This window comes from Podarcis raffonei, chromosome 5 (assembly GCF_027172205.1).
Source record: "Podarcis raffonei isolate rPodRaf1 chromosome 5, rPodRaf1.pri, whole genome shotgun sequence".
Taxonomy (NCBI): Eukaryota; Metazoa; Chordata; class Lepidosauria; order Squamata; family Lacertidae; genus Podarcis; species Podarcis raffonei.
In genome coordinates, this window is record NC_070606.1 from 96,543,963 (window position 1) to 96,565,141 (window position 21,179).

The window sequence follows — 21,179 nt, forward strand, 5'->3', positions numbered from 1 at the left end:
CTCCCCTCCCCTTGCCTATCCCCCATCCCTCGCTCTTACAGGTGTGAATCCTAGCAATCTGATGAACCTCTTCACGTACGAGAAAGGTTACTGCTTTGTTTACTACCTGTCTCAGCTCTGTGGAGACCCAGCACGCTTTGATGCCTTCCTTCGAGTTAGTAACTTGGGTTTCAGAGGCGGGGTGTGTCCGTGTGCATGTATGTGAGACTCTTGCCTGTATGCATTTTCCTTTGAGACACCCATGAGAAAGAGAGGGATGTCAATTTTAGAAAGGAGGAGGAGAGGCAGTATGGCATGCTTTAAGCAAGGGCTTGAAGATAGCTGTTTGTTAGATGAGGATACTTCTGCAGGAGACCGCTCGGTGAAATAGATCAGCAAAGGGTCCCAGTTAAAACAACTCAGTCAACAACAACAACAACAACAACAACAACAACAACAATAATAATAATAATAATAAATTTATACCCTGCCCATCTGGCTGGGTTTCCCCAGCCGCTCTGGGCGGCTTCCAACAGAATATTAAAATACAATAGTCTATTAAACATTAAAAGCTTCCCTAAACAGGGCTGCCTTCAGATGTCTTCTAAAAGTCTGGTAGTTGTTTTTCTCTTTGACATCTGATAAGAGGGCGTTCCACAGGGTGGGTGCCACTACCGAGAAGGCCCTTTTCCTGGTGCCCTGTAACTTGGCTTCTCGCAGCGAGGGAACCACCAGAAGGCCCTCGGCACTGGACCTCAGTGTCTGGGCAGAACGATGGGGGTGGAGACGCTCCTTCAGGTATACTGGGCTGAGGCCGTTTAGGGCTTTAAAGGTCAGCACCAACACTTTGAATTGTGCTCGGAAACGTACTGGGAGCCCGTGTAGGTCTTTCAAGACCGGTCAAAGCAATGAGTTGGGAGGTAGTGGAGAAGGAAGACAAGACAGAAGGGGTTTCATGGCAAACACCCATCTTGAGAATGTGGCCTATATGTTGCCAGAGACCCCCCTTTCACTGCTTGTCCCCCCATCCCCACAAGTGTTAAGGAAGAAATCAAGTAAGCAGCAGTTAGAAAATAGAGGCTGGTGCTGGTGGTCTTCAGGTGAAGAGCTGATGCCTGGAAAGTGAGGCAATGCTTAAGGGGTCCTGTCAGAGCTCCAGAAACTGCTGGGCTGGATGCAGCAAGAGGAGCAGGAACGGGGATATATATTACTGTTGTTCTTAATATTAATACATTGATTATTTCATTTTAATATCCTTATATTGTATTTTTGTTTTTCACTGTAAGCTGCTCTGAGTGATATTTTACTAGAAAAGCGGGGCATACTGTTCTAATCTGATCTAAGCAGCTGACATGGCAATGTATGCTAGATAAATCTCCACTGGTTTTCTCAGGCGTGGCTTCAGGCTCGTTCTGCCGTTAGCCTGAGTCTTGTGTTCATGTACGCCAAGAGATGCTGCCTGTCGTGCATCCCTGCTCTCCAATTACCAACAACTTTCTGGAGCATTATATATTTTATTTCTGCATTCAGCCTGGCCTTCCTAAAGGATTGAAGTGCCAAATAATTTAAAGGAAGTTCTTGTGACAGATGAATGTCCCTTAGTGAATCTTTAGGAGGAAGGAGTTTCATGATTTGGGGTGTTAGTGGTAATGTGGGTTTACATAAGTTCTTTCTTCCTTCCTTCCTTCCTTCCTTCCTTCCTTCCTTCCTTCCTTCCTTCCTTCCTCCCCCCCCCCTCTCCCCTATGCAGTCTCCTGTGGGAAATAGACTTTCCTTACCTGTTGCATCTCACTTTTTCCTCTGCATGCTTGTTCCATCCCCCTTCGCCTTCTCCGTTATTGCCCTTCCTTCCCCGTTATATATATGATTTTGCTGCTTAACTGTCTTTCTCTTTCTCCTGAAACTTGCCAGCTCCTTGACCCATTCTCCTGGCTCTCTTCCAGGCCTACATCGAGAAGTACAAGTTCACTAGCGTTGTGGCCCAAGATCTCTTGGATTCCTTCCTGGCTTTCTTTCCAGAACTGAAAGAACAATGCATTGAGAGCAGAACAGGTAGAGAAGAACACATTGGCTGCTTTTGCTTTCGTTGAAGCGCGGTGAGAATAAATGACCCTGGGAGCTTCTGTGCTAACATCAACTTCATTCCGTGGGTGTGCAGTGCAGCAGCTGTTGTGCCATTCAGACAGGGACAGAGAGGGGGGACGGCTCCACAGTCATGATGTTTTGTGTGGGCCTCTTTGGCAGTCAGGTGGTAAAGAGGCTGGGATGGGATGGGAGAAACCAAGGGTCTGGAAACCAAGCCTGATGAAGAACCGTTGAAGGAGCTGGGGATGTTTAGCCTGGAAAAGAGGAGACTGGGAGGATATGTGATAGCAATCTTCAAATATCTGAAGGGCTGCCCTATGGAAGATGCAGCAAGCTTGCTTAATGTTGTTCCAGAGGGTAGGACTTGAACCAATGGCTTCAAGTTACAAGAACATCAGGAAGAACTTGTTGTCTGTAATAATAATAATAATAATTTAAATTTATATCCCACCCTCCCCAGCCGAAGCTGGGCTCAGAGCAGCTAACAACAATAAAAGTAACACAGCATTCTAAAATCAATTAATTCTAAAATCAGTTCAAAATCAAATTAATGGCAACCATTGGGCTAGAGTTCTAAGAGGATTATCAAAGGAGGGGGTCAGACTGTGCCTTGGCCAAAGGCCTGGTGGAACAGCTCTGTCTTGCAGGCCCTGCAGAAAGATGTCAAGTCCCGCAGGGCCCTAGTCTCTTGTGATAGAGCGTTCCACCAGATTGGAGCCACAGCTGAAAAAGCCCTGGCTCTGATTGAGGCCAGCCTAACCTCCCTGTGGCCTGGGACCTCCAAGATGTTTTTGTTTGAAGACCGTAAGGTCCTCCATGGGACATACCAGGAGAGGCGGTCCTGTAGGTACGAGGGTCCCGTAGGTAAGAGCTGTTCAACAGTGGAGCAGACTTCCTTGGAAGGTGGTGGACTCTCCTTCTTTGGAAACTTGGCTAGCCACCTGTCCTGGGTGCTTTAGTTGCGATTCCTGCATTGCAGGGGGTTGATGGAAGGTCTCTTCCAATTATCTGATTCTATGGGAAGCAGCAAAGAGCTGTCCCCTCTGGCCTGCCAGTGATTCAACTGTTTCTTGCACTGTTGCAGCTTAAGCTAAATCTGTAGGTTGCAATTCGTAGCAAAGGAGGAGAAGCCAGGGGCTGCGTTCAAGGAAGTCACAACTGTGAATTGCTTTCGATGGCTGACTCATCACTGATACTGGAATCTGAATATAATTCATGCTGTTGCTGTTCTAAGTTCACACCACTTAGAGCTGGGAGGAGAAAAGGGAAGTATTTTAACAGGGTGTGGCCTGCAGCAAAGACATGTGGAGAGCTGGGTGGCTTGTATTGGTATTTAATTTAATTGCTGCTCGGTTTTAAGCTATATATTTTCCATGGGCTACCATCTGCAGTTTCAAGAGTTTGCCCCTGTCCTCCTTCCCCTCTCTGACTGGTTGGTGTTGTGCCTGCCAGCAGAAAGAAGGATCCATCATGAATATCATCTCTAAAAGGTGCTGAGGAGAAGAAAGAAAGAAAACCAGGCTCGACAGAATTATGTCGCTTGTTTATTTAATTCCATTTATGAATTGCTTCCTATGAAACACCTTGAAGCGATTTAACAGTGAAAACATCAGCGATGAAGACATAGACAGTTTCATGTGTAAAAACAGTTCAGATCCAATACAGATACAGATTAGGATAATAATAATAAAAAACTCCACTTAAAAGGCTTGTTGAATGGTGAAGGTCTCCAGTAGAGACGGCACCTGTCTTCACATTTTGTGGATTTTATGTGGTGGATTTCTAGCCTGTCTTCTAGGGTATGTCCTCTTCCTAAGGTGGAGGTGATCCCAGAAGCAAGCGAGAGTACACTTGGCTCCTCCATCTGAGCAGGCAGGTTAAACAGCTGCAAAATTCCTTGAAGGCCCTCCTGAGCCTGTGGAACTGCCTGCCACTCCCTGCTCAACAGCCTTTGACACCCTGCTACTTGTTAGGGTTGTGTTTTAAACAACCCACAGATTTGTGCAAAGCCGTGGGGTCGTGTCTCAGAGAAATAGAAACTGCTCAGAGCAACAAAATGAACCCCACATGCAGATTGCATGGAAAATCAGGCTTATCTGGTGTGCATCTACTTTTCCTGTCAAAGCACATGTGGTTAACTAGAATGCCAGCCTCCATTGTTAGTTTGTTTTGGTAAGGATGCCTGCAGTTCTTCAAAGTGGTCCAGCATAAGACCATGCAAGTCCAATCCTTTCATGTGCATCTCTCCAGATATGCCCTGTAGGTCACCTGCTCATTGAATCACCGTAGCCCTGGGTCATATTAAAAAACCTATATCCAGCCCAAGCCTTACCAGATATATTCCATCTACCATTCTGATCCATTGGTAAAATCTATATTAAAAGGAGTTGTATCCAATGTCAGCCCTATTCCGAATAAACCCATTGAAAATAATGGATGTGACTGACTGAGGTTCATTAATTTCACTGGACCTTCTTTGTTGGATACAGGCAAACATGTCACAAACTGAGCATTGTACAAACAGAAAATTAAAAAGTTAAGAGTCTGAGTCCAGGGAAGCTTAGGTAAATACAAGAGTTTTCAAGCAGCATTTAAAGTTCATTGCAGTCTCCACCTCACCGATTACTCAAGGAAGGGGATATCATAGGGTACTGCTCTCATCAAGAAGATCCACTTCTGCATTGCCATGTGGTGACAAACCATTTTCTGTAGTGGCTGCCCGTTTGTGGAATGCTTTTCCCAGGGGGACTTGCCTGGCGCCTTCGTTATACACCTTTAGGCACCAGGCAAAAACATTCCTCTTCAACCAGGCCTTGGGCTGATTAACATATGATACCCTTTTAAATGTTTTTGTGGGGAGGGAAGTAGGTTATTGGTCTGTTCTTGTTTTTATTATATATTTTCTGTATTTTTTATCTTGCATTTCATGTTGTGAACCGTCCTGAAACCTACAGATGGAAGGGTGGCATAGAAATGTAAATAATAATAATATTGGTCATGAACTGCCCTGCAGGGTCTCCTCCTTGGAAGATCTTAAAAGCTTGGCGTGATCTGCACTGGGGCAGATGATCTGCCAGGATTCCCGACCTGTGTCATATCCAAGGACTGCAGTGTAAAGAATAATAGTGTTATTTCATGGCATTATCTGAGTAGGGCTTGGAGTGGGGAGAAGGGAGAGGCATGATTGTTTTGTGATACTGGAGATTAAGATTGCCTTGGTCCATAGACTCATACTTTGCTTTACTTCATTGTGGAGCACATGTCTTGCATTCTGAAGGTCCCAGTTTCATAGAATCACAGAATCGTAGAGTGAAGTGAAGTGAAGGCATGAGGTGGGAGTTGGTATTGCAGGTGAGCTGTGCAGAAGCACGCTGGCAAGCATGCTCCAAGACAAGCTGCCGGCCAGCTCTGTGGAGGCTCCTTTTATTAGCACAATATGCAAAACCAGTCAGATACATTTTGGACTGTGACCTTTACACATCTTCCAATCCTGAGATCGTGGGGTGGTACAAAGTTATTTTGGCAGCTGTTTCCACCGCGTCATTTCCCCCTTGCACAGTGTATGACAAAGGAGACAAAAGTCACAGACAGGGCACGGCAGACCACTAAGAGATCAAAGGTTAGATAGAGGGCATGATATTCAGACAGCTGTGGCTTTGTCTGTGGGTGAAAGTGTGCTCCACACCCAAAGGTCACGTGGTCAGACAGCCTGTGGCTTCTTTGCGGGTGGAAGTGTGCTCCACGTCTGGCAATCATTCCTTCAGTAGAGTTGGAAGGTACCCCAAGGAACATCTAGTCCAACCCCCTGCAATGCAAGAATCTCAACCAAGGGGTCTAAGACAGATGGCCATCCAACCTCGGCTTAAAAACCTCCAATGAAGGAGAGTCCACAGCTTTTCTAGTGAGTACCATCCTCTGCTGAACGGTACACTGGTATCACGAGCGAAAAACATCCCCAGGGACAGGACTGAAGAAATATTTGTGCCTGAGATGCTGAAGGACCACTGCCAACCAGTACAGATAGTGTTCTGCTATCAGCCTGATCCAGTATAACATAGCTGCAAGTGCTCACAGAAACCTGACTGAAAAGAAGTGCAGGCCGCTCCCTGTCTGATTCCAGTTTGTGTGTCTGTTGCAGGACTAGAGTTTGAACGCTGGCTCAATGCGACGGGTCCTCCTTTAATTGAGCCAGACTTATCTCAGGGATCCAGTCTGACCTGCCCCGTGGAGACGCTCTTCAGCCTCTGGACTACAGAGCCTCTGGATGCTGTGGCTGCTGCTGGCAGCGTTGATATCGCAGAATGGCGGACGTTCCAGACCGTGCTCTTCCTTGACAGGCTGCTGGACGGGTCCCCGTTGCCTGAAGGTGAGTTTCATTGAGCTGGCAGATGAGCATCTGAGTCCCTACGTAGCTCAGACAGAAAAATTGGAAGGTCGCGAGTAAAAGGTTTGTAGGGGAGACAGCCCTAAGTGTAAAACGGGGGCATGAGTGACCAGCCAGTAGTATGGAGCTGGAGGAGGAGAGGACAGGATCGCCTGGGAAACGCGACAAACCTGCTGTGCCTGAAACTGGGTGTGGCGAGTGCAGCTGAATGGGCACAGCTGTGGGCAGCCTGAGGACGTATCACATGCCTTGTGCCTTCCCATAAAGAGTGGGAGACTAGGGGGATGTTTGCTGTTTCCAAGATCTCTTGTTGTGAGACTTTTGTGGGCTTGCTGAGTGTTTGTTTGGGCTCTGGGTGAGAACCCGGAGGCTGAGGAGGCAGGTGTGTCAGAAGGAAAATGAATTGATCTCTCTCTCTCTCTCCCCCTCCCTCCACACACACACACACACACACACACACAACTTTGTATTAATGTAGCATTCTAATATGTAACTGTATTTTTGTAATATTTAAGTCGTCTGTTGTTGTTTAAGCTCTTTGTACACCGCTTAGAGATACTTTTAATATATTAAGCGGTATAGAAATTCCAATAACCAAATAATAAATATTCAGGTCTTCCAGAGTTATCAGTAATAGACTCTGACAGCCAGGTGGCTTATTAGCCAGTAAGGAAACACTGCAAACTCCTAAGCAAAAGAGATGGTCGCAAGACGCTGCATCTCGCCACATCCATTTGGAGAAACAAATTGGCCAGTGTTTCACAGCTGTGGATTCTCTAGAGACAGCAAAAGCATGTCTTTTTATAAATTACAAAGATCCGGTCTAACTGTTACTCTCACCCAGGGGATCAGTATGCCTGTAGCCAGTTTGGGGGTAGGACTGCAATTTGGAAGGGTAGCCCATGTTTTGCATGCAAAAAATTCCAGTTCTGGTTTTGGCATCTCCAGGTAGAGCTGAGAAAGGTCTCTGTGTGAAACCCTGGAGAACCACTGCCAGCCAGTGCAGACAGTATTGAGTTAGATGGAGCAGTGGACCTGCACAATCCACCACAGCTTCCTATGTCCCTATGAGTTTCATTTCCTCCTTAGTATTATTCACAGCATCTCACCATATGAGCTGAAGCGGCCATGTTGTGAATGGCAGTGAATGTTAGCTGCCTTCGGTCATACAAACTTCAGAGCAAGCCAGATGCAGACCAAAATCTAGGGGCATTTTTCGCATTAAGGTGTGGTTGGGTTAGGTTTGCAAATTCAGCCTTCTCAAGGATCTGAAGCCCTTCTGGGTTGGAGAATTGCCAGGCCTCCTGGTTCCATTTCTGAAAGTTTCCGTATGCGCTCTTCAGAGGTGATATCGAAGCTGTCTGAATGCTACTCGGCTCAGTTGGACGGCATGAACGCAGAGATTCGCATCCGCTGGCTACAGATCATTGTCCGCAACGACTACCATCCCGATCTTCACAAAGTCCGGCGCTTCTTGGAAAACCAGGTACTAACTTCCAGATTAAAAACACCCTGCATCTCTCAGGGGCATGAGATTTGGGCATGAAACAACCCTGGAACGCCTGCTGATGGACCGAGTGTGTGGATCAGGTGTGTGGTGCAGTTTGTCGGCACGTGGAAACTGGTGGCTGAACTCACTGTGGGCTGGATGAGGTTAGGCAGGTCAGTATTATGTTTCCTGTAGCGCAGACAGAGGACTGATGCTGAGAGAGGGTGGCTCGCCAAAGGCCGCCTGCCGAGTTTATGGTTGGGAGCCAAACCAAGACTTCCTGATTCGTAGGAGGTGCTTTACACGGAGGAGGGAATCAAGAGGTGGAGGAAAAGCTTGGATGTGGGTGGGAAAGGTGCGAAGAAGCATCGCCCAGGAGGAAGAGGAGGGATAAGAGATGAGAAGAGATGAGGGTGTAACAAGAAGGAGGACTCAATGAAATTAATGGATGTCGCTAACTTAAAGTTCAGTTACAGGTAGGTAGCCGTGTTGGTCTGCCGTAGCCGAAACAAAATAAAAAAATTCCTTCCAGTAGCACCTTAGAGACCAACTAAGTTTGGTCTGAAGATCTGAAGAAGTGTGCATGCATGGAAGGAATTTTTAAATTTTGTTTAGAGTTCAGTGCGTCTGAGTGTATCTTGGATGCAACTCATGGTGTTTCAGTAGATTTTAAGAAGCCAATCTATTTATATCTTCACTTTTGAATCTCTATTATTATTATTATTATTATTATTATTATTATTAATAATAATAATAATAATAATAATAATTTCATTTCTATACTGCTTTATATTTTTAAGGGGGGAAATCTCAAAGCAGTTTACAACCTACATTAAAACAGCAAATAAAACAATTCAGATTAAAACATTACTGAAGAAAGTTGAATATAGAGTATACAGTTAAATACAATTAACATTCAAACACAATTCACAGGAAACTTAAAATATTATCCTAAACTTTTTTAAAAAAACATTGCAGAGGAGGTCGACTGCAGAATGCATCTTTAGCAGAGCAAAGTTAACAAAACTAAACATTTCAAAAGAAAACTGTGAAGTCAAATATAAAAGGCACATTTGAAACAGCATAACTAGCAAAATAATAAAATAGTCTCATTTGCATAGAACATATCTGCTGCTGTGCTCTCTAGTACTTTCCCTTTTACTAGGATACAAGAATAATGTGTTTGCACAATAATAAAAATGTTTTTGTTGGAGAGGGTTATTGGTTTCTTTTTGTTTCATTATGTATTATGTGTTCCATTTTGTATTTTTATGTTGTGAACTGCCCTGTGATCTTTGATGAAGGGTGGTATACAAATTTTAATAATAATAAATAATAATAATAATAAATAGGCCAGTCTTTTGGCTGGCTTATGCAGTACCACCAATCTATCAGTTTTCCTTGTTAGCTCTAAACCAGAATGCATATTTATTTTTGTACGGTCACTGAGTCCCATTTGTATTGCAGATGTCGCGGATGTACACGATTCCATTGTACGAGGACCTCTGCACCGGCACCCTGAAGTCGTTTGCCTTGGACATTTTCTACCAGACCCAGAACCAGTTGCACCCCAACTTGCGGAAGACCATTCAGCAGATCTTGACGCAGGGCCTGAACCCGCTCCTTGCCATGGATGCGGCAGCTGTTATGGCAGACCCTCTGGCTGCTGTGGTAGAGGACAAACCCCCAGAAGCTGCACACAGTGCCATTTCTCTCAGGGACGTAAACGTGTCTGCTTAGCTCCCCAGCTCATGCCGGGCCTTTGAAAGTGGAGGAGCAGCCAGGCGAGGGGCAGCGTGAACCAAGTGCTGCCTCCTGACCCTCTGTGCCACAGCTTGGGGGGGGGGGAGATTGGATCTCTTGTCGTCGCTCCCACCCACCCCTGCCCCCATTACACACACAAATGTGCCTTCCGGTGCCCGATTCGTTGGCACAGCCAGATATCAGGGATGTCTCCCCTTCTAGCTGCAAGCGGGAACTGTTACGGGATGGATCTGTTGACTTGATGCATCATGAATGTGGATTCCAGGGCGACTCTTGTTCTCCCATTTCAAACGGGAAGAGTTCTCTCTCGGGCACTTGGGAGGGTCTGTGTCCTCCAGGCCTTCAGAGAGGCAAAGTCGCCACTGGCTGTGCACTGACAAGGAAGTAAAGGGAGTGGGGAACACGATCAGGATCATGGAGATTTGAAGGTTTGGCAGTGTTCTGCAAAGAACAGAAAAGGAGTGATGGGGGAGTCTGTTCCGTTTTTGTGCTCTTTTACTATGTTACTCAGGAGGTGGAGGGTTTAGAACAATGCCTTCAAGCAATGCCTTGGTTTCATCAAGCTGGTCAAGCGTTAAAGGCTAGGAGACGGGGTGGATTTGAAATCCTCCCTCATTTCACTTCTGATTTTCTTCTTTGCGGGACGTTTGACACCCAAACCCACTCAACTAACTGCAATGGGGCCAGGGGCCTGTTTTCCTAAAACTACGCTGCAAATCCTTCATTAGTGTCTGGAACGCAGCTCTGAAAACAGCAGGTAAGGATGACTCGCATCCCCAACTCATCTTGCAAATTAACAAATGGGATGCAATGGCAAACTCAGGCACAACTTTCCACATTTGTTAAGTGTGCAAATTCTGCTCATTTTAAAGGAGGCCAGAAGAAGTGAAGATTCTGTCAGATTGTCTCTCTGGTCTGTTGGTGCTTCCCAATGGTCATAGGAATGGACAAACAGGCTAGGTTTTGAGTGCAGAATGATATGCTTTGTGTCCTGTTCAGCCAGTGTCTTGGCTAAGGACATTTTTAAGTCTCTCTCTCTCTCTCTCTCTGGATGAGAAAGCAACCGTTGAATCTGAAAGCCAGCTTCTTCCCAAGCCGTCTCATGAGATCAGAGCCATGCTGCCCACCAGCAAAGCCTTTCCTTCCTGGCCGTTAGGCAGAGAGAAACAGAGACTGACTATGCAATGCCCTTCTGACCAGCCAGCCGAACTGCTGTTTGTCAAAAGTGAATGGAAGGGCAACTGTATGTAGAGGCATTGGTGCATCTTTCAGAAGATGGCTGGAAGTGGACAAAACGGTGCAGCGTCACGTTTTCCTGCTGTGGGAGCGGCTGTGTTTTTAATATCTCTCTCTGAGCGCCTTTTTCTGCAAGAAGCAGAGAGCTGAGGATTGAACAAATAGGTCTACAAAGAGGCTTCCAACGAAAATCAAACAGGGTGCTGGTAATTGCCATATCTTCCGGGGTGGAGGCAGTATAGGAATGTGTGTGTGTTTTTAAATTAACTGTTTGCCTTTTTGAGAGTTGAGTGTGCCCAAAGGGCTGCTTAACGCTTCGTGGTAGACGAGAATATGCTGGTGCTTGCTGCTGTGATCCTGTAAAGAACAGATGGGGAACCCTTTGATTCATGGGCTGGATGGATGCAAACCTCAGAGGCTTCCCATCAGGCACCCTGAACGTCTCCTCTTTGGCCCCCCTCCTACTTGAGTTCTGTGCTGGCTGCAGGAGGGAGGGAGAAAGCGGCAAACTACAGGCATTGGGACTTGGTCCAGATGGGGAGCATACGCAAGGGGAATAAAAGCCCTTGACGTCCCACACCATGGCTCCGCTCTGTATCAGGCTCCCAGACCTACAGTTTGCATCACCAAAAAGGTATCTGTGAAATGAACTGGGTTGGGGTTTTTTGGTAATGCAAATTGCAGGTGTGTGTGTGGGGGGGAGGCTGCTCAATGTTCAGCGTGTGTGTTTTTGTCTGATAAGGGTGTGTGACTTCATGTATCTGGCCCTCCCTTTGCTGAAACGTCACTGCTTTTCTCAGCCCGAAGAGTTTTCCTCCCCTGTGCACTTGGGGAACACGTGGCGGACTCTTCCTTGGGACCTGCAGTCGGTGATTCCTCTGCAGTTTTTGGACACACACAATTCCCCTCCTCTTTTCCCTGTCTGTTGCACAAAGTAGTGTGGAGCAGCCATGGGTTTTGCCTGCGCTCGTGGCCACCACATTTCAACAAGAACATTGGTTAATCTCACCTGTTCTGGGAAAAGGCCACGTTCGACACATATTGCAGGCAGGAGCGAGGCATCTCAGGCAGCAGTCCGAACATACAAAAATAGTAGGTGCTTGCTGTTTACATATCTGTTCTCCTCACCCATTCTTCGATTTTAAATTGATTTTCAGGCAGCATCAGTGTTTCGCCTCAAAGCTTGATAAAGCAATAACAAACTACAAGCATCGGAAAGATGTTTCACCTAATTTGTGGTACCTTGAAGTCACAGCAAGCTCGTCTCACAACAGAGATTAAATTTAGTTAAAATCAGTGGGGGATATGGTGGGGGTTTCCCTCCCTTTCCACACACCCACCTGATACATTGCAAACAATTGGCCACTCTTGGCATGCACCCCCTTTGACAGCAGTTCCAGCCTGGCAGAGTCTTGCCGCCACCCACCTTGCACCCTGGGCTGCCTTAGGCCTCTGTTTTATTGCAATCCTCCCCCCCCCCACCCGGAGAGAATGTATGTAACCCTGGTGGAAATTCCTTTTAAACGTACATTGATGCCTTATGATAACATCACTGATAAATGTTGAATTAAACTAAACTTTGTGACTTTCTGAATCTCAGTTTTGCCTGTTTTCCCACCCCCCCACTGCACCATCTGTGCTTGTCTCAACCTCGCCCCCACCCACCCCAGACAAATATCGCACCAGGGCACGAAAGTATTGATGCAAGATTCACAGACTTTGCCAGAGGAACACTTAATTACTCATTTCTGGGCATTTCTAGACTACTTGCCATCCAGATCTCAGGGTGGGTTACAAAATTTTAAAACAAGACTATGCACACTAAATCAATTTGACCACTGTTAAGATCACCGGCACAAAACCTAACAGCAGTCATCCCTAAAATACCTGGGCAAATTAACAGTTCTTAACCCTGTGACTCCAGGTTCAAAACTCCCTCCCCAGGGAAGGATGTAAGGCCGCTTCAGCAAGTATTTTTCAGCAAACCTAAAGAATTTCTTTGTTTGCTCAATGTTGTTTGCTTCTTTGTGATGACATTTCTATATACAGTAGTAATGAGATTCAAGTAGAATCATAGAATCATAGAGTTGGAAGAGACCACAAGGGCCATCGAGTCCAACCCCCTGCCAAGCAGGAAACACCATCAGAGCACTCCTGACATATGGTTGTCAAGCCTCTGCTTAAAGACCTCCAAAGAAGGAGACTCCACCACACTCCTTGGCAGCAAATTCCACTGTCGAACAGTTCTTACTGTCAGGAAGTTCTTCCTAATGTTTAGGTGGAATCTTCTTTCTTGTAGTTTGGATCCATTGCTCCGTGTCCGCTTCTCTGGAGCAGCAGGAAGTACTGAGCAATCACAGGCCAACCCAGTAGCTAGGAGTCTGCTTGCTCTTTAAAGCTGGATTAGCAACGGATCCATAACAATGCAGAGCAGGATCACTGGTGGAATGTATGCATCACATGGACCATGGGTATAGCCAGGATATTTGTTGGGACAATAAATAAATTGGTTGGTGTTTTAAGGTAGCTTTCACCTAACAAGTTTTGGGCTGCAACTCTTATCAGCCCCAGCCAGCATTAACTTCACGTATGTGCCAGAGCCTGAGTTATTGTTTTTAGAAAATGCATAGCTTGCCTACGCTCAAAGATCTGAAGAGAGGGGCGGGGGAGGGGGGAAACCGGGGACAGTTTTGCACAGGCGAGAGGGAGAAAATACCCCAAGGGCATGCTGGGACATGTAGTTCCTCCGGCCAGCAATGCATGCTGGGAGCCTTGCAGCTCGTCGATGCAGATGCATGATGGGAACAGTAGTTTTCTAGGCTACAAAGGTAGTGCACGGGGGTTTGTGTGTGTGTTTTTTGCACCGGGAACAACGGGGTTTTGCCATTGGTCGTGGCTGCATCGTGTGCTTCGGACCTTCCTTTGGGTTGGCTGGAGAAAGGAGATCTCCGCTGCGATCTGGCTGAAAGGTGGGACCGGGGATGATGGATGCAGAGCGCGCTGTGCAAGGGGCGAAAGGGGTTGCTTGCTTGCACGACCATGCACGCCTGCGTGCAGAGTTGCTTTGCCATGGGAAGAGAACAAGAGGGGCTTTGTTTGCTAGGGCAAGGGGAGGAAGCGGAAGCTGGTGTGTGGCCAAGGTAGGGCTGCCCCAGGCATGGCTTTGCCTTGATTCCAGGCGGGGAACCTGGCGTGCTAGAATTCGCTGCCATCCAGAAATGGAGGTGGCCATTTGCTTGAAGGGCGCTAAAAGGGGGTGCGCGATCGGCCGCGATCGGGCATGGCACCTAGCGAGCCTCCATGTTCCGAGGCACTGTACCTGTGACTCACAGGTGCCGGGCGCGCAAAACAGGGAGGCCCGGCTTGCTGGGCAGATCCTGAAAGACTGGGATGGACAGGCCTTCGCTGTGGTCCAGGGTGCTGCGTTTCTGCTTGAAATGGCGATGTAATGCAACACAGAATAAGGCGCCTGGGCTTTTTAGTTGTTGTGGAAAACGCCATCCTGCCCTGAAGTGGGTTGCTGCCTTCCTCTCTCTTTTTCCTGATTAAAGTTCAGCCTGTTGCACAGCAGCTGAAAGCACAGATTTAGAAGATATGGGGGGGGGGTGGCATGCATATAGCTGCATTATGCTGGCTTGGGGTGTTGCACCACCGGGCCCTGGGAAGCCATGACCTGTCACTGGCTCCCAACCTAACCTGCCTCACAGGGTTGTTGTGAGGGTGAAATGGGGAAGGGGAGAATCAAGTAGACCGCCATGGGATCCCTGGAGGAAAGGTAGGATAGGAACGTAATGAAGAAATAGCTTGGATCTGCGGTGAGAAAGATGGCGATCGGGGCTAGATCAACCGTGAAGCAAAATAAGTGTCAAGAGAAGGGCCACCACAGCAATTTAAAGCCTCCTACATAAATGAAAGGGACACGGGTGACGCTGTGGGTTAAACCACAGAGCCTAGGGCTTGCCGATCAAAAAGTCAGCAGTTCGAATCCCCGCGACGGGGTGAGCTCCCGTTGCTCGGTCCCTGCTCCTGCCAACCTAGCAGTTCAAAAGCACATCAAAGTGCAAGCAGATAAATAGGTACCGCTCCGGCGGGAAGGTAAACGGCGCTTCCGTGTGCTGCTCTGGTTCGCCAGAAGCAGCTTAGTCATGCTGGCCACATGACCTGGAAGCTGTACGCCGGCTCCCTCGGTCAATAAAGCGAGATGAGTGCCGCAACCCCAGAGTCGGCCACGATTGGATCTAATGGTCAGGGGTCCCTTTACCTTTACATAAATGCAAAAATTGCATGATGATAATAATAATTTTATTTTTTATACCCCGCCCATCTGGCTGGGTTTCCATACACACACACACACACACACACACACACACACACTAATAATAATAATAATAATAATAAGGAATGAGTTGAATAATAGATATTAATGATATACATTAATCTTGAAAATACAACAAAATTAGAATCTGTCAACTGGCAAAGTGCCACTCGGTCCATTGAAGCTGACATTTTTGTTGGTTGCGTCGGCTTATTAGACATATACAGAGGCATCAAAATCTTTTAAAGCGCTTAGGGCCTCTAAAGGTCTCAATCCGGCCCTGAGGGCGGTAGGCTGACACGTCCACCGGTGTGGCCCTGCGTGCGTTTGTGGGGGACAAGGGACATGAGGTGTCGCTGGCTTTTGATGGCATGAAGGAACGCGGGGTTGGCGATGCAACATCCATGTTGGTCGTGGTGAGTCGGGTTGCTGAGGGCAAAGATGCTCTTCTGTGCTTCTGAGGTCGCTTTTGGGGGGTCAGTTGTGTCCGAGGATGCCTGCGGTCGCATCCACACACCGTACATTTAAAGCGCAAGACCTCTCCCCCCCCAAAAGAACCCTGGGAACTGTAGTTTGCCCCCTCACAAGTGCCAGCGCCTTCTCCAAACTACGGTTCCCAGGAATCTTTGGCATAGGCAAGTCATGTGTTTTAAATGTGGTGTGGGTGTGAAGAGACCTGAATGGGTTTTCTGTGGGGGCTATTGTGAGCATTTCATCGTTCCTGGCAAGTGTGAGCAGGGTTGTCTTGGTGATGAAGAGAGCGGCCTTTTCCAACTGCCTCCACACGAGAAGGGCAGCACACTGTTTGTTTTTGCTTATTGTACAACATTTATATACCGCTTTACCTGACAGAAAACCCCTAAGCGATTTGCAAAGAGCAATCCAAAATATTCATTTAAAATACAATTATTATCGTTATTATTATTATCTGACGGGGGGTTGCTCCGGCTACTCTAGGCAGCTTCCGACAAATAATAAAACCACAGTAAAACGTCAAATATTAGAAACTTCCCTATACAGGCCTGCCTTCAGATGTCCTCTAAAAGGCAGATAATTGTTTAATAAGAATAAAAGGTCTAAATATAAAATTATAAAATATATATATATATATATATATTTAATTAATTTTTATTCAAATTTCCAATAACCATTCCAATTATAATTTAACATCCAATTTAACTTATACATCTTTTAGACTTCCATCAGCCTATCTGACAATTTTCATATTTATCACAACTTCTCACATTCCTTAAATTTATGTTGCACTTTAACAATCCTTATTTTATCTTCTCCTTTAAGCGACATTCCTATCTATTCTTTTCACAGAGCTTCCTGAAATCCAACAAGCGTTATTTCCTGATCACACACAGTTTTGATATACTCTGTAAATTTGTTCCAGTCCTCGGTGAATCTCTGATCGCGTTGGTTTCGAATTTTCCCCGTTAATTTGAAATGGACAAAATTATAAAATATAAATAAACATTGCCGTTTAAAAATAATCCTAGATAAATGAAAAGGTAGTGAAGCCTTAGATTAGCAGTACCCGGAGGTCCAGCGGTCCGCCAACCCCGTGGCCAGAGGGGAAAAACAATTCCAGAGACTTCTTGGTCAGAGAAAAGAGATTTATTGAGATCTGCGCAGAGGCAGCCAGTGGAGTCCTCTCCAAAGACTGGCTACGCCCAATTTCACATTTGCAAACTTTCTTATACCTTGAAAACACCCTTCCCTCCCCCAAGCTTCCCCAAAACCTCCTCCAATCAGCTGGCAAGTTTTAGCTTACTTCCTTATATGGCATATGGCTATCTAAACGCCCCTCCTTCCCTTGTTCGTGTGTTCTTCTCTTGCATTACTGCATCAGAGAGCATGTGCAGAGAGTACTGCAGTTTCTACTTAGCTGAGAGAAAAAAACAGGAAATGAGCTTCCCTGCTAGCCAGCAGAAAGAGGAAGTAGCTCCCAGCTTGCAAAGCCGCTGCTCGCTGTCTGCTAGCCGGCAGAAAGAGGAAGTGGGCCTCTTCCCAATTCAGCAAAGCAGGATAATATGCAATTTTAACAGAGCAATTTAGAAAAGAATTTATCAGAGCAGAACAATTTACTTAAATATAAAATACAGGGAATACCTTCCCTGTCCCTTCATTCCCTCCTCTTCTTTTGGGACAACCTATCTCCTAGGTTCGTCCTGGTCTCTCGGGTTTATAATCCTGGGGAAGAGCAATAAGGGCCATGATTCTTTTTGCATCACACCTTGTAAGCATTGCACGAAGCAGGATATACAGAAGCAAAAAAAAAAAAGCAGAAGGATTAACAGCGGCCCTGCTAATAATACCACAATATGCCTGAGCCAACTGCCATGAGGCAGCCAGGAATATAACCAACCCCATAGATCACCTCCTGTAGTTTTCAGCGGGTTCCTGGCTATCATTGTTTCCATGTGATCAATGGTGACTGAAATATTATCTAGGACATATCTATTTTATTGCTGAAGGGCCCACTGATACTCGTGCTCTATCAGCTGCCTTGCTTTTTGGGAGGTTGTGTCCCACCTCTCTGAGGAGGAGCCTATTATCTTAACCAATTTTCCCACCTGTCCTTGTGGATGCTTAATACTCTCATGATTTCCTCCCAACATACTGTATCCGAAAGGGGCTTCTCCCTCTACATATATTAACATATACCCACAGGAATATATATATCCACCCTTGCAGAGGCCTGACACACGGAGTGACCATATCAAAGAGTTCTGGCCCCAATATCAAAAGTCCTGGCGGTGCCTTAAAATTTGCTGGGGGAAAAAAGTCTCTACGTTGGGGACGCTGCCCGCGGGCGTCCCTCCCATCCACTTGTCCAGCAGGGCGGTTGTCTGGCGCTCTTCTGGAGATGGTTAGCTTCAGAGGATCATCAGGATTTGGTGTAACTGTCCAATCTAAAATAGCCTTCTTCACTTAAGTGTGGTGGACCCAAGGGGTGAGGTAACAGCAGTGGGCCTGGGTCCACCTGTTAAGAAAGAGAAAAAATCTCGGGAGAATTACTGCACATAATTATCAAACTGCACATTTTGACTAGCATGGGGGGTTATTGCAAAACTGAGTGGACAAAGGCTGGTCCATTGTCAGATCCTATTGACCTAGGTAGTCCATAGCGGGGAATGATCTCCCTAAGCAGGCACCTGGTTACTTCAAATGCCTTTTCAGTTCTGGTGGGCCAGGCTTCAACCCATCCTGTATACGTGCAGATCACCACAAGCAGGTAACGGTATAGTCCACAGCGGGGCAATTCAGTGAAATCCACAACAAGGTCTTCCATGGGTGCAGTTCCACTATGCTGAATCCCCGGGGGAGCCAAGGGTCCGGTTCTGGGATTATTCTTTTGACATAGCGGGCACTTCCTGGAAATCTGGGCTGCCAGTTGATAAAGGTGGGCTATGTAGAAGCACTGCTTCAGCTGTCTGGTTGTGGCATCTGGTCCCATGTGGGTGGACTCATGGTATCTCTGAGTAATCTGCTGAGAAAGGGACTCTGGAATCCATATTCTGTCATCATGAGTAAGGTACCATCCTTCTTTGGACATGGTCAGCCCCTGGGCATCTGCAGTGTCCCTCTCCTTTTGGTGTATATTGGCTTATCAGCGGTGTTCAAGATCCTTCCAGGGACCAGTGCTCCAATAACTGATGCGGGAGCTGGTTCTCGGGCTGCTTCCTTGGCCACCCTGTCTGCTAGTCGGTTTCCTCTGGCCACTTCTCCTAGTCCAGTTTTGTGTCCATAACAATGGATAACTGCCACTGCCTTGGGCTCCCATACAGCATCCAGAAGGTTCAATAAGGCTTGTGGGTGGGCCACCTGGTTTCCTCTGGAGGTAAGCAAACCTCTTTCCTTCCATAAGGCTCCATGGGCATGTAAAGTCAGAAAGGCATACTTAGAGTATAAATGTTTATCTTCTGTCCCTTTGCTAGGGTCAGGGCTCTGGTGAGCGCTGTTATTTATGCCAGCCGGGCCGACGTTCCAGGCGGGAGTGGCTGCACTTCGATCACTTGGTCTTCCAAGGCTACCACTGCATAGCCTGCCTTCCGCTGTCCAGCCTTAACAAAGCTGCTTCCATCCACAAACCATGAAGGCCAGTGGGGGTTTGCTTCATCTTTGAGGTCAGGCCTGCTAAAATATTCTTCATCATCTTTGCTTGGGAGAGGAAATAGGTACCCTTCATGTCAAGCAGAGCTGGGACTGCATGCGGGGTCACACAAACAGTGTCTTGGCCAAAAGTAAATTTGTCTGCTTTGTTCAGTAGGGTGGCTACTGCCACAACTGCTCTCATGCACGGCGGTAAGCCTTGTTCTGTAGGCATCAGGCGCTCAGATAGGTATGCCACTGGCTGTTGCCAGCTTCCCAATTTTAGGCACAAAACGCCTTTCGCTGTCCCTTGGTCCTCATCCACGAATAGAGTAAAGGGTTTCTCAGGGTTTGGGATGCCAAGCGCTGGGGCTTGCTGTAGTGCCCTCTTCAAATCCACGAAGGCTTGCTGTTGTTCTGTGCCTCAAACAAAGGGGTCTCTCTCAGTTCCTCTGGTTGACTCATGTAGAGGCTTGGCAATGATGCTGTAATTAAATATCCATATCCTACAAAATCCTGCAGACCCCAGAAAGCCACAGAGTTCTCTGCAGTTCTTTGGCTCTGGTATCAGGATAATAGCCTGCTTCCTTTCTTCACTGGTAACAAAAGGGTGTTCCACTGTGATTGGCATTGCCTCAAGATCCTATGTTGGAGCAGTCGCTCTAGATGCACCCACACTCCTTCAGTCGCCCTTCGTGGGATAGGATACTTATTTACTGCAACAGGATTGACAAATGGCTTGGGCTTCACAATTATTGGTGGGATATTCTTTGCCATTCCTGGGGGGTTCACTTGTTCCAGAATACTGGCGGGGATGGGTCCCTCCTCTTCTTTTACCATCATGAGGCGCCAGTACTCCCTCAGGGGTGCCTCCACAACCAGTTCCCCAAGTGACATATTGGACAATGTGGCTTCTCCCGATGGCTTAAAAGTAATTTGGGCTTGCAACTTTACCAACAAATCTCTTCCTAATAATAGAATAGGGCATTCTCTCTTCCAGTGCCCTTCCTGTCGGCAGATGGCGCACTGATTCCGTCCGAGACGGCTTCGCCCTCCTCCCCGGGCACTTCCTCTTTCCTGAGGGGTGGGTGTGGTAGCCTGTAATGCCGTCAACTTCCTTGTTTGATACTTCTCCTTTTTTTTCTGGGCCTCCTCATCTCTCTGATTGTAAGTGGTTTGAGCTATTTCCAACATCTATTCCAGCCCATGGCCGATGCACCCCTCATGCTTCTGGATTTTTTCTTTTGGCGAATATCGGACGCTGCCTGAGCTACAAAGGCAGCCTTTATAATGGGGCGTTGGCAATATCATCTGGGTTCTCCTCAAAGGTAGGGTTCTAATTTCTCCAATTGCACACATCAGCACTTAAAAAAGGCACATGTTGGACTGTATAAGTGCAAGGTGGTGCTTCCCCACCCTGTCCTGGGGGGCTGGTGGGTCATACACTCTGCGTAGAGGCATCATTGCAGTCCCACCCTTTTTCTGTGCCTTATGGGACTTATAGAGGGACACCCTGGTTGCTGCTAACAAATGGGAACTAACATCCACTTCTTTCACATAGGGTTGTACATACTGTTGCAATCTCAATTGTCTGATACTGTGTCCACATTTTTCCTTTCTTTGCTAACTCAATTAGTCCCTTCATAAACTCCTCATCATCCTCTTCCTCTTCGCTCTCTAATTCATCAACCTTGGAGGGTTCAGGCTGAGGGCCGGCTCCTCTCTGGTCCTGGGGGATTCGCTAGAGGGGCAGCTGGTGGAGCATAGGGTGGCGGCGGTTTAATGACTTCCCCCTCTTCTCCTTCCTCTCCTTCCGGCTCTGATAT

The 21,179-nt window shown here is 46.9% G+C and overlaps 2 protein-coding genes across 9 annotated transcripts in view; both read left to right on the top strand.

Annotated features, from left to right (window-relative positions):
• Positions 1–12,531, top strand: part of RNPEPL1 (arginyl aminopeptidase like 1) — a 29,881-nt gene extending 17,350 nt beyond the window's left edge. For all 3 annotated transcript variants that reach the window (XM_053390793.1, XM_053390795.1, XM_053390794.1), the window contains 5 exons: positions 42–154; positions 1,923–2,031; positions 6,203–6,430; positions 7,792–7,934; positions 9,405–12,531. In XM_053390793.1, coding sequence (XP_053246768.1) covers positions 42–154; positions 1,923–2,031; positions 6,203–6,430; positions 7,792–7,934; positions 9,405–9,677 — 866 coding nt within the window. In that variant the 3' untranslated portion in view covers positions 9,678–12,531. The remainder of the gene's footprint in view (positions 1–41; positions 155–1,922; positions 2,032–6,202; positions 6,431–7,791; positions 7,935–9,404) is intronic.
• Positions 12,532–13,744: 1,213 nt separating this feature from the next.
• CAPN10 (calpain 10) overlaps positions 13,745–21,179 on the top strand; it is a 32,753-nt gene continuing 25,318 nt past the window's right edge. For 2 of the 6 annotated variants that reach the window (XM_053390802.1, XM_053390796.1), the window contains exon 1: positions 13,772–13,906. The gene's annotated coding sequence lies outside the window, so the exon portion shown is untranslated. The other 4 variants (XM_053390801.1, XM_053390797.1, XM_053390799.1 and 1 more) reach the window with 4 other exon arrangements.